The following is a 12,754-nucleotide window of genomic DNA, read 5'->3' as shown; positions in this document are numbered from 1 at the left end:
ATTGGAGAAGGCCTGAAAAAGTTAGGATATACAAATGTGATGGAATATTATTGTGCTGTAAGAAATGATGAAGGGGATAGTTCAGAAAAACCTGGGAAGACTTGTAGGAACTGATGCAGAGTAAAGTTAGCGGAACCAGAACAGGTTTTACAATCACAGCAATGTTGTAAAGACAAACAACTCTGAAAGAATCAAGGATTCTGATCTACACAGTGACCAATCACAGAACCAGAGAATTCATGATGAAACACGCTATCCACTTCCTAAGATGGGCTCAGGGTATACTTTTTTTTTTAAAACATGGCCAATGGGGGAATTTGTTTTATGCAACTATACATGTTTGTAATGTGTTTTGCATTACAGAGAATGTGGACCTGAAAACAAAATAAAATTGAATATTAAAGACTCATTGGATAAAGGAAATTGTCATCCTATGAGATTATGTCTTATCTAAAGTCATATGGCCAGTGTTTATCAAAGTACCCTGTCTCAGTTCCCATCTCAGAGGCTGGCTAGGTTGGAGCAGGCTAACCTGCACATGTGTCTTGCCTAGCAAACTGCTCTGTTTGGCTTGAGGTGGGAGGAGCTTTGCCTAACGAAAAGTCATCTCTGCTCTCTTTAGTGCACCAAAACCTGTGGAGTAGGTGTGAGAATGCGTGATGTGAAATGCTATCAAGGGACAGACATTGTTCGGGGCTGTGACCCACTGGTGAAACCTGTTGCCAAACAGACCTGTGACCTGCAGCCATGCCCTACAGAACCTCCAGGTGAGAAGGGCTGACATGTGGGAGGGGCAAGGCTGGAGACATGGTGGGGAGAGAGCCATTGTGGTCAGAGCCCTGGGACCCTCTGCCTCCTGGGGATTGGTCTGGCAGGCTCAGTGGGGAACATCAAAGACAATGGTCTGTCCAGTCTATTCTATTCTGCTAAATGACCCCTCCATTCTGTCCATTTTGTTTTTTTTCACTGTCTTACAGAGTTTCTCCCATTTAACCTAGCACTAACTTCTCTAATTGTCTAATTGTTCCAAGTCAGATTGAAAGTTCGTTGATGACAAGGCCTGTGTCTCATAATTGTTTTATATCCCCTGCAGTGTCTTCCATAGAATCCATAGTAGGGCCTTTGTAAATACTTGCTGATTAACTGTCAGTTAGAAATGATCCCAATGGCCCCAATCATACCACTCTATTTACCCCAGTGTGAAAGCAGATAGTGCATCCCCCCCCGCAAAAAAAAAGCTGTATCTGGTACCATTTCAAAGTTCTGCAATGTCTTTCTTTTGCACAAATCAAACCTCCCTATAGCAAGTAAGTAACTTGTGTTTCCTTTGAGTATGGTTGACACATGGGGAATGGAAAGGAGGGTACTTAAATAGGAATATCCCCATTTTACAGATGGGAAGATAAGGCTCAGAAGAAGCCTAAGTTCCTGTGACTGATCTGGCGTTAGAGCTCAGGTTTTGGTCCACACTATGGTTTGAGGACCCATTGCTCCAGGAATTTTAGACTAGTTAACTAAGGGGAAATCAAAGAAATGGGTGGCATATTCCCTACCTGTCTATGGCCTTCCCTCTAGGTATCAGTGACAGAGCTTCACACTAGCTTTGCAAACAGCAAGCTCACATGAAGATGGAGAGGGTTAGAGGGAGGTCAGCCAAATTCTAGGAAGGGGAGGCTAGGGGTAGGCATTGCCCTCTGATCCTGCTGGCTTTCATTCTGGCCTCACCATGCTTACCTGCTTTTATTTTTTCTCTCTAGATGACAGCTGCCAGGATCAGCCAGGGACCAATTGTGCTCTGGCCATCAAGGTCAACCTTTGTAGCCACTGGTACTACAGCAAAGCCTGCTGTCGCTCTTGTAGACCCACCCACTCCTAGGCTCCTTGAAGGAGAGACATCCCCTTTCACCCTTGCCTGGACTGCCATACTAAGAGACTGAAGGCCGGGGTGGGGGTAGCCCCATGGAAGGGGATCTCCCCACCCCTTCTTCTAATTGAAGCTCTTCCCTGTAGCTGGGAGCACAAGCCTGTGAAAAATGAACATTGGTCCTCTGCTTATAGAGAAGGGACTTTGACCGCACTCCGCCGAACCTCTTCTCCCTCACCCGATCCACGGGAGAGAGATCCACTGGTCACTTGCATTGGGTTTCGAGGCTGGGAACCCTAATCCATGATTCCGCACTACTGTGTGTTGGTAGTGTCTGGATAGATGGAAGGATGTACATAGGATCTTGTATATTTGTTTCTGTTTTAGATTGAAATCTTTGTGGGGGTTTCTCCTCCAGCCCTTGGCCTTTGCTCTCCTGCCTTCATGCCGGCTTCTTGTTTGCTCTTACAAAAGTCCAGAGGGAGGGGGGAATCAGAGTAACATGTTTGGCAACCAAAGCGTATTGGAAAGTGGGATGGCCATCCTGTTGATTTTAGAAGTTGCCTTGGAACAAAACTCTTTTATCCCCTGATTCTTTCTGGGCCCTAGGGTGAGGGGTACTACAGAAGAGGAGAACAGAAGACTGTAAAAGTAGGTGTATACTTTTCAGAGAAATTTTATCTCATAACCAAATGTCAGTCTCATAGTCCTTATAAAAGATCATCAATGCTGACAGAAGTGTATATAATGAAATGTACCTGCACTTTATATCACAAAAAGATGCATTTGTTTCTTAATATATTTGTTTACAAACAGTGGATTTTATCCCTATACTCATTAATCAGTACTCATCTGTGTATGTTAATAAAGTTGTCGTATTTATGATTGGCATCTGGTTTCACTTGCTTGAGATGTTAGATATTGGATGCTTTGGGTGGGGTGAGGGAACCTGGGAGGAGAGAGGGAAAGACAGGTGACTCAGTGGTTAGCGTGCCAGGCCTGGCAAAACACTAACTAGTTAGTTGTGTGACCCTGGACAAGTCACTTAACTGCACTGTGCCTAAGTTTTCTCAACTGTAAAATGGGGATAATAATAGCACGTACCTCCCACGGTTGTTGTGAAGATTAAATGAGATGATAATTGTAAAGTACTTACTGTAGTACCTGGCACATGGTAAGTGCTATAGAAATGTTAGCTTTTTACTAAGAAGCACAGGAAGCTTTGAGGAAGAGCCCTGGACTTTTGCCCTCATTGGAGCAGCAGTAACATACAAACCTCCTGTTGAAAGGGTCAGAAGAGTCTGTCCCAGGCCTTGAGGACAACCAGGCCAAGGCAGTTTTGTAAATATACCCATGAGCTTGCTATGCACCAGTTAACTTTAAAAAAAAAAACACACACATTATGAAATGTCAGAGCTGGGAGGCACTTGAGAATAGAAAGTGTTAGAGCTTAGAACATGGAATGTCAGAACTAGGAGGGATCTTTGAACAGGTTCAGAACTGGGAAAAAACCTCAGAAAATGGATATCAGAGCTGGAAGGGACCTTAAGACGTACAGTGTTATGATAGACATCCTATGTCAGAGCTGGAAGACACTTTCCAGACTTTTTGTATGCCCCACCCTGCGTTGTACAGATGTGAAAGCTGGGGCTCAGGGACTGTTGTTGTTCAGTCATTTCTCAGTCATGTCTGACTCTCAGTGACCCAGTTTTGGGGTTTTCTTGGCAAAGCCAATGGAGTGATTTGCCATTTCCTTCTCCAGCTCATTTGACAGATGATGGAAACTGAGGCAACCAGGGTTAAGTGACTTGCCCAGAGTCACACAGCTAGTAAGTCTCTGAAGCATGATTTGAACTCATGGAAATGAGTCTTCATGATTCCAAGCCCACCATCAATCAACAAGCATTAGAGGCAGCTAGATGATACAGTGGATAGAATGCTAGGCCTGGAGTCAGGAAGACCTGAGTTCAAATCCAGATTCAGACACTTACTAACTGTGTGACCCTACCCAAGTCACTTAACCTCTATTTGCCTTAATGCACTGGAGAAGGAAATGGCAAAGAACTCTAGTATCTTTGCCAAGAAAACCCCATATAGGGTTGTGAAGAGGCAGACACAACTGAATGACAATGTGCAAGGTATGTGCTAGGATCCAATCCTATGCTTCATCCACAAAGGCATTCTGCCTCTCTGTTTGTTGTTAAAAGCAAGATCAGCATATAGAGGACTGAGCAGGGCAAACCTAAGCAGTCAGAAAGGCAGGGAGAGCCAGCTCTGAGTGGCTTATGATTGCTAAATTTTCAATGTGAGCATTTACACCTCAGAAATGGACACTACAAATAAGAGTTTGATTTATTTTGTTAATTGCCTAGACTTGTTAATAATGCAGATTAAATTTAAAATCCCTCCCCACCCACCCCAAGATCCCAGTTGGTGAAACATTTACCAGCACCCTCCTGGATTGCTCCATAAACATTGCTTGAGCTCAGCAGGAGTGTAATGGAAGGCTCAGGGAATGCAGTCATCTCTAGATTGGAGGCTAATAGTCATTCTGAGGACTGGCATTTATATAACACTTTAAGGTTTGCCAACAGCCACTTGGTGACACAGTGGATAGAGTGCCAGGCCTGGAATCAGGAAGACTCATTTTCACGAGTTCAAATCCAACCTCAGACGCTTCCTAGCTGTGTGACCCTGGGCAGGTCACTTAACCCTGTTTACCTCAGTTCCTTCATCTGTAAAATGAGCTGGACAAGGAAATGGCAAAGCACTGCAGTATCTTTGCCAAGAAAACCCCAAATGGGGTCACAAAGAGTGGAACACAACTGAACAACGTTCGCAAAGTGTTTACATCCGTTGTACTACCTGAGCTTCTCAACACCACTGGGCTGAAGGTGATCGGCAGCTTCTCTAGGTCGGTTACTGTCAGCTGTGCTCCGGGGGGCAAGGTAAGGGAATACAGCACTTAACTATGTGCCAGGCTAAGCACTCTTTACAAATATTATCTCCTATGAGTCTTACAACAACCCCAGGAAGTAGATGCTATTCTTATCCTCATTTTACAGCTGAGGGAAACCAAGGCAAAGAGGTTACATGAGTTCCCCGGCATCTGAACTCAAGTCTTCTGGATGCCAGGCTCATCACTCTATCTCGTATGCTATCAGCTGCCTGTGTTGGGAGGAGTGGAGGGGAGAGGGAAAGAGGGGGAGAGAGAGAGAGAGGGGGAGAGAGGGAGGGGGAGAGAGAGGGAAAGAGGGAGAGAAAATGAGAGAAGGAAGAGGAGAGGGGGCAGGATGGATGGATGGATAAGAAAGGGGAAGAGAGAGGGAACTGGGACAAAGATGAAACTCTTTTTCAAGCCTGACAAGTACACCTCAGAAAAAAACCCAGTGGCTTAGGCCCCCGTTCTCCCTCTCTTCCTAGAAGGCAGCAAAGCCTCCTAGCAGGTATGACAAAACTTCAGAGAAACCCAGCTTAGATGAGGATTCCTCAGTCCCTCCAGAGGGTAGTGGGGAGAACTCCCTGCCTACCCTATAACTGAATTCATAGGGAACTTAACCCTCTGTGGGGCTGATTGAGCTTCAGAGCTGTCAACCACGTGTCTGCAGCTTCTGGGGGTGGAGGGATGTAGTATGACTGGTCATTCAGCAAGTACGTCTGTCTTCCATGAGGCACGTCCTTTCCCAAACCAGGCGTTCCACTTACCTTTCCACACACTTTAGAGCTGGGCCCACCAAGCCCCAGCCCATCATGGTACAGCTGAGGAAAGAGGTCCAGAAAGAAAAGAGGGTTGCTCTGAGTCAAGCAGCACGTTGGTGGTGACATACACCTGGACGTAGCAATGTCTCTAGACTATCACTAACTTGCTATCTTTACCTATTGAGCACCGTGGCTCTTCGGTATCAATTTGCTTCATAGGATCACGGATTTAGAGTCGGGAAAGACCTCAGCCATCACCCACTCCAATCCCCTCGTTTTAGAGATGAGGCACTTGAGACCCATGGGGGTTAAGTGACTTGTCCAAAGTCATATAGGTAATAAATTGCAAGGGTGGGATTTGAACCCAAGTCCTTTGATTCCAGAATTGGTGCTATTTCCTATGAACTAGTTTGGTCACCAGGGTGGCTTTCTCCTTTTCCTTGAGTTCCTTAATGAGAAAGTCCCCTTAAGGTGGGAAGATGCTGACGTACTTTCAGTATTCAGAGTTTATGAGGACTGGGTGACAAAAAGAGGGCATTCACAGGGCCAATCATAGGATCACAGCTTTAGAGCCAGAAGAGACCTTAGAGGTGATCTAGTCTGAGCCCTCTTCATTTTACAGATGAAGAAACTGAGGCCCAAAGAGCTTAAATGATGTGTCCAAGATCACCCAACTAGTGTCAGAGGTCATATCCCTGAGTAGATGCCCACCTCCTTTTAGTCCCCCTGAAGCTTTTTTCTTCGACCCCTGCATTCATGTAGTCAGGACCAGCTTTCAGCAAATTGAAAAGTCAGACAAATCTGTCTTTGGGACTTTCCCCTCCCTCCTGTGTCTCACTCCATATTTGATTCTTATTTGTGTTTGGCTAATCACTATTACTAGGCTCACAGATAATTAATGTGCCAGCTAATAACAAAGAATGCCCTGCCCAGGAATGTTTGCGTTTAAAGGGGGATTCTTTAAGACTCAAAGGAACAAAGGCAACAGGGCCACCTTTATTCTGGTGCTGGACACTTGGTATCCTTTTGGATTATTCTGCAGGCACCATTCTACCTGTGATGTCTGCCCTGCTTCCACTCATGTCCTCTAAGTGCGGCTCCTTTCACTGCTCTAAGGCTCATTCTAGGTGGGGAACTCCATGGTGTTTTCAGGTGGGCTTTATGGCGGCCACTCCCCTGCCCAGAGTCAGATGACTGTAATAGTTGTGATTTTTAGCCTTTCATTTTCAAAACCATACTATACACCAATTATATGTCTGGGCTATGGCCCTGGACTCACTCACCAGATACTTTCTCCTAAAGTCAGACTTCTGCACAATGTCATTGGTGGCTGGTATGACCTCTCTTCCCTAAACCACTATAAAGAGTGGTCTGGAAGTGGGGATAGATTAAAGAGCCTCTTCTCCATAGTAATGTCAAAGATAAAGTTTATTTCCTTTTGTTTTTTTCAGCGGACCCAGGAGTCAGTCCCATTCAGCAGTCCACCTCTGTGAAGTTAAGCTGCCTGTCTCTTGTTTCATTTCAAAGCTATATATGTATATATGTTTTATAGTTATGTATAGATCGGAAAAGGAAACAGGAAAATAGAAAGACAACAGCCACAGGAAATTGCCCCCCCCAACCCCCTCCCCCCCAAAGTCAAATACAACAGAGCCAACTTCAGATAAGAACTGTACAAAGTAAGAGTTTGGTTTGAGCTCCTGTTATGACATCAGACCACTAAGAACACCATCCCCAGCAAAGACACTCACACCAAAGCTTTACTGATTACTTGCCCCCTTCAGGGATGGATTAACTGGGCAAATCGACTGTACTATAGACCAAGGCAGAAGGAGGAGAAGAAAGAAAATCAAGAATACCAAAAATGGTGAATCTTTCATGTCCTTCGAAACCTCTTCTGTGGAATTAAAAGCCTTCTGGGAAAGAGAGGGAAATATCTTGTCACGGTACACACAATATTTATAAACCAATCACAACTCTTAAAACTTGCCCTTTGCGAAGAGCATGTCTTCTAAGTATAAGTTTTAATCGAGAGTTCAGTGAGAAGTGCCTTCTCTGCTTGTGAGCAGACTGTCTTCCCCAAATCCTGGGCAGCATGGTCTTGAAGGGGAAAAGGAAATTGTCTCTCAACAGATTGGCTTGAGCCAGAGACAGAACTGGGGGCATCCAGAGAGAAGCTCGGGGGACATAGGTTTTCCAGGGAGTCTAGTCTCCTGTATCTTTTCTAAAATATAGTTTAACAAAATGCCACCAAAGAGTAAGTATTGCCTTTTACTAAACAGAAAATGATTGGAGACTTATACAAATGTCTGCTTTCATTGGAGGTTAAGTGACTGGCCCATCATTAGGATTAGGGGATTTCTCTAATCAGTATGTTAGATGTTATTAAAACTGATTTCTTTCTTCCCCTAGACATGGAGGATGTTGGTGTTGGTGTGTGTTGAGGTTAAAAATACTTGTGGAGGAAATTGTTGGAATTGGGGATCTGTTGAGAGACAATTTGGAATAGATCCTGTTGTTTATGCCTGCAGATCAGTGTTCAATGTGGAAGGTGGGTGGGAGGCAGGAGAATGGGCCAGAATGGTTTCTGGCATCTGGGACAATGACTTAAACTCCAAAGACTGTTCTAGCAGAGAGGCGGCTATGTCAACCAGCAAGAGCCCATCTCATTTTTCCCAAGGAGGCCTGGGTGTGTGTATTTGTGTGTGTGTGTGTGTGTGTGTGTGTGTGTGTGTGTGTGTGCGCGCATGCCTGACTCAGGAAGCCTTTGGGCAAATTTGGGTCATTTTTTTTTAAAGCACTATTTTATTTTTGTGTGTATCTCTGTACGTGGGAGCAGGACAAGAGTCATACTCATCATTATTATTGATTACAAATTAGGTGGTGTTTTAATATCCTTATCCTCATTCTCTCCTTCCTCCTGCATCCTGCTCCCTTTCCACCGATGCTGTCATACAAGGCCAGAAACTACTTTGGATCCAAAGAGAGCTAGGGTCCCAAGAAGATGGGAAAATAATGATAAGAGGAATACCTTCATGCCCATTGGGGGCTGGAGGAGGATATATTTCTAATTGCCAGTACCAAGTCCTTCAAACCTCAGGCAGCCATTTGATATATGAGACAAGCCACCCAGTGTGATGACATTCAGGACAGTTCTGGGAGCCAGAGACAGTCCGGTACCAAAATTTCTAATAAAATGGAGGTAATGGCTTAAATTACCTTAATTCTTGGGTTTCTCCCTCCCCCATCCCCACAGCTACTCTCACTCTATGACTGTCATCTCTTAGCTGGAATTTAATCACTTTTGTTTCTGAGGCTCATCCTGAAATGATGACCTTTCCTGTCTGACTGCCCCATATCACAGGGACCTTTCTCTCCTCTTATCTTCCTACGGTTTGTACTCCTCATTGGGTATGAAACTCCTGCATGCTTCTGTTAGTTATATTGTCATGTGCCCTGTGTCCCCAACTAGACTGTCAACTTTTGGAGGGCAGGGAATGCGTTTTCTATTTGTGTGTGTGTGTGTGTGTGCCCTTTACAGTGCCTAACGCAGAGCTGGACACACAGTAGCGGCTAAGGAAATAGTTTGCTGATTGACTGAATGACTTGTTCTGGTGCTGGATCAGTGAACTAACAAAATACATCCATCATCTCAGAAGCTCTCTCAGTCAGCCCCCCTAGTGGATTCCCCAGTGGCCAACCTGTTTTTCAATGTCCAGAGGATGGACTGAAGGCTCCCAAGTCAGAGAATGACGGAGCTGAAAGGAACCTTAAATACCATCTAGTCAAAGCCTCTGTTTTTGCAGGTGAAGAAACTGAGGCCACGACATGCCTGTGGTCACATAGTGAGTTGGTGGCAAAGCTGGGCCTAGAACCCAGATCTCAAATTCCCAGTCCAGTTCTCCTTTTGCAGGGCCAGAGCAGGGGGTTAGGACGGGGCTCAGACGTCAGTGCTGATGCTACGGCTTCGGGAGAAGGCTTCCCGCATGGCAGAGAGGCGGTTGGGGTTGAGAGCCTGGAGTCCGCCAAAGGTCACTGGCAGCTCTATGTCTTCCTGACTGATGTTCTTATAGTTGATGCGCTCCCCTCCATTTCGAACTTCCTCAGGATCCTGTAGGAAGAACGTCGGTGGTTCGTAGTGGGAGCAGCTGGGGCAGACGGAGTGGCACTGGGGGGATTTCTGGTTGAAAGATGAGGAGGAAGATGGATAGAGTGAGGGCCCATTAGTCAGTACGATGTTTCGGTTGGAGTGGAGGGGTGGGACGTGAGAGTGGACAGCAAAGTCAGGCTCTTCCTCATCCTCTTCTGACTCATCTTTCTTGCAACAGTAATACTGGATGCAGAAGGAGAAATAACACTTAGTGTTTTTAACAAAAGTATTTTCACATTCCTCATCATATCTGACTCTCACAACATCCCAGTGAGGTTGGCAGGTGTTATCATGCCCATTTTAAAGTCCAACATCTTCCCTCTTTTATCACTAACTTTACAGATGGGAAAACTCACGTGGTGAGACAATGGCCAAGCTGGGCATCAGGCTGGGACCGCCTGTCTTGTACAGTCTTTGAGGCCCGGCCTCCCCTTTCCCAGCTTCTTTTTTGGATTCCAATAGGGGTCCCTTCTGCAGAAGCTAGGAGTAAACTGAGCTGGGGAACATAGCTTCACCCAATCTAATCCAATTCAAGCCAATTCAGGAAGCATAGATTATTACTGTACCTGAAGCCTACAGTAACATAGGACTGCGATGATGCAGAGCAAAATAACTGTTGCTAATATTCCACCTGTGATGACCACGGTCCCGGCTGTCATTCGCCCGCTTCTCCATTAACTGCCTGAAAGACACAAGCAAGCTTTGAAATGCACAGAAAGAAGTTACTAAGCTGGGGAAGACTGGGTTAGGGGGAGCAGAGAACAGGCATATTAACCAGAGCCTCTCTAAGGGTCTATAAGTCAGAAGGAAAATGCCCAGAGCTCAGTCAGGACTTTGGGGGCCCTAAATAGTCAGGCACCCAAGAAGGCAGCCAGTGAGGGAGGAAAGGGGGTAACTTTAAAGGGGGCCATAGGATTTGGAGTTGAAAGAAGCTCACAGTTTCAATTCCCTTATTTTTCAGAAAAGGAAACTAAGGTGAAGTTCCATGCCAAAGGTCACACAGCTAGTAAACACATCATTTGAACCCAGGTTTTCTGATTCCAAATCTATCATTCTGACTACTACATTAGGCTGCTTTAAAAAGAAAAAAAGAGTTGAAGTTCACATAGATCCAGTCATCAAAAGGCAAAGTGGATCCTACCCCTTCTCCTTTGGCCATGCCTTCTCCCCTCAGGCTCTCCTTTGGAAGGAAGGAAATATACATTTATTAATCACCTACTATGTTCCAGGTGGCTCAGTGCCTTACAAATATTACCTCATTTGATCCTCACAACAACCCTGGAAAGTAGAGCCATAATCCCATTTTACAGTTGAGGAAACTGAGGAAGAAAGAGGTTAACTGATTTGCTCAGGGTCACACTGCAAGTAAATGTCTGAGGCTAGATTTGAACTCAGGGCTTCCATTATGCCACCTAGTTTCCTCTAGCTCTTAGGTAGTACTCTTCCTTCAAGCAGCCTGGACAAATTTTGAGGGCACTGGGGAAAAGGGTCAGGAGCCCACAGGGATTCAGTTCTTACATGTCTCTGACTGACTTGTGTCTTGGTAAATCTGGAGAAGGATGGTGTAAACCAATGGTTGACTGGGGGCCAAAGGCTTATTTTATTTAAAGCGTCTGTATGTTTGTTTTTTAAAGGGGAGTGTGATGGATGTTTGGATCCAGGAAAATCACTTGGTGCATTCATTTCCAAATCTGGGAAACTGGGATAATAAATCATCTGTGCCTTCCCACATCACAGGGAATGATGAGGACAAGCGAGGGAATTCATGTGAAAGAATATTTAGAACCTAGTCACTAAGGCAATCGACTATTATCTGTGGTTGAAAATGGGTAAAATTGGGGAATCTGGTTAATTTCACCTCTGATTCATATTGTTCTTTACCCTCTTAAAAGTACTTCCATACCCATTATCATATTCAATCTTCACTACAGCCTTTTGAGGGAGGGAGGGCAGGAATCATCAATCCCAATTTAAAGAGGCCCAGAGAAATTAGGCGATTTGCTCAAAGTCATTCAACTAGGAGATGACAGAATCAAGGCCAGAATCTGGGTGTCATGACAGAGCCATCTCTCTTGCTCTCCAAGGCTCCTATTTGTACCTTTTTGTTTGGACCTCTTCTTTTTCTCTATGACACTCTCCCCTCCTTCCCTTAACTGATAAACTCTTTGAAGGCTGGGACTGACATGGAAAGAGTACTGGATTTGAAAAGAGACCTGGATTCTAATCCTGGATCAGACGCCTACCAGTTGTGCAACCCCAGGTAAGTCACTTCTTCTTTGTGAACCTTGGTTTCTTGATCTGTAAAATGGTTATGATAATAATATGTATATGCTATTAACTTCAAGGGGTTGTAGGGAAAGCTCTTTTTGTAAACCTTAAAAAATTATATAGAAATATGAGGCTGGTAGCATTGATGTTTTTCATTTCTAGATTACCAGAGGACAGCACCAGGTTTAGCGCATTGTAGGTGCCTAATAAATACTGTTGAATTCTTTGCTGAATGTGAGTCCAGGCTTCAGGACTTTGCTAGCCAGTGGGTAGCAGGAAATGGCAGTCCCAGATAAAGAAGTCCCATATAGCCCCAAATACCTATAGGCAGCACTTTTTGTAGCAAAAAGAACTGGGAAAAAGTAGATTCCCCTTTGATTTAGGAAGGACTAAGGAAGTTGTGATATGTGAAAGTAATGGAAAATTACCATGCTATGAGAAATGGTGAGTGTGAAGAATTCAGGGAATCATGGCAAGATCTATAGAAATTGATGAGACTGAAGTAGCATAGTCAGGAAAAAAGCATTCATAATGACTACAGGGTACATGGAAAGCATGAGGACGCTGAAAGAAAGAGAAAAAGAAAGAAAGAGAAAAAACCTCAATGCTTGGGAATTATGATGACCAAGCTTGGCTCTGATGGAGAGATTTGTGAATGTATCTCCCTCCTTTCTTTGTCGAGGTAGGGGCCCATGGGTGTGGAACACTGTATCTATCTATCTATCTATCTATCTATCTATCTATCTATCTATCTATCTATCTATCTATCTATC

At 44.6% G+C, this 12,754-nt stretch overlaps 2 protein-coding genes across 5 annotated transcripts in view; one reads left to right on the top strand and one right to left on the bottom strand.

The window, feature by feature from the left end:
- ADAMTSL2 (ADAMTS like 2) overlaps positions 1–2,706 on the top strand; it is a 49,625-nt gene extending 46,919 nt beyond the window's left edge. For all 4 annotated transcript variants that reach the window (XM_027869543.1, XM_027869541.1, XM_027869542.1 and 1 more), the window contains 2 exons: positions 623–767; positions 1,758–2,706. In XM_027869543.1, the coding sequence (XP_027725344.1) occupies positions 623–767; positions 1,758–1,876 (264 nt within the window). In that variant the 3' untranslated portion in view covers positions 1,877–2,706. The remainder of the gene's footprint in view (positions 1–622; positions 768–1,757) is intronic.
- A 6,318-nt stretch (positions 2,707–9,024) lies between these two features.
- FAM163B (family with sequence similarity 163 member B) lies at positions 9,025–10,372 on the bottom strand. Its single transcript, XM_027869268.1, has 2 exons — positions 10,280–10,372; positions 9,025–9,896 (listed from the first exon to the last, which is right to left on the bottom strand). Exons 1-2 carry the CDS (start codon positions 10,370–10,372, stop codon positions 9,504–9,506), a joined length of 486 nt encoding a protein of 161 aa, XP_027725069.1. The 3' UTR covers positions 9,025–9,503.
- Positions 10,373–12,754: the final 2,382 nt, after the last annotated feature.

The sequence above is a fragment of the Vombatus ursinus genome, unplaced genomic scaffold (assembly GCF_900497805.2).
Source record: "Vombatus ursinus unplaced genomic scaffold, bare-nosed wombat genome assembly UNPS02014793.1, whole genome shotgun sequence".
Lineage (NCBI taxonomy): Eukaryota > Metazoa > Chordata > Mammalia > Diprotodontia > Vombatidae > Vombatus > Vombatus ursinus.
The sequence above is the reverse complement of the archived record's forward strand: the minus strand, read 5'-3'. Positions and strand labels throughout refer to the sequence as shown.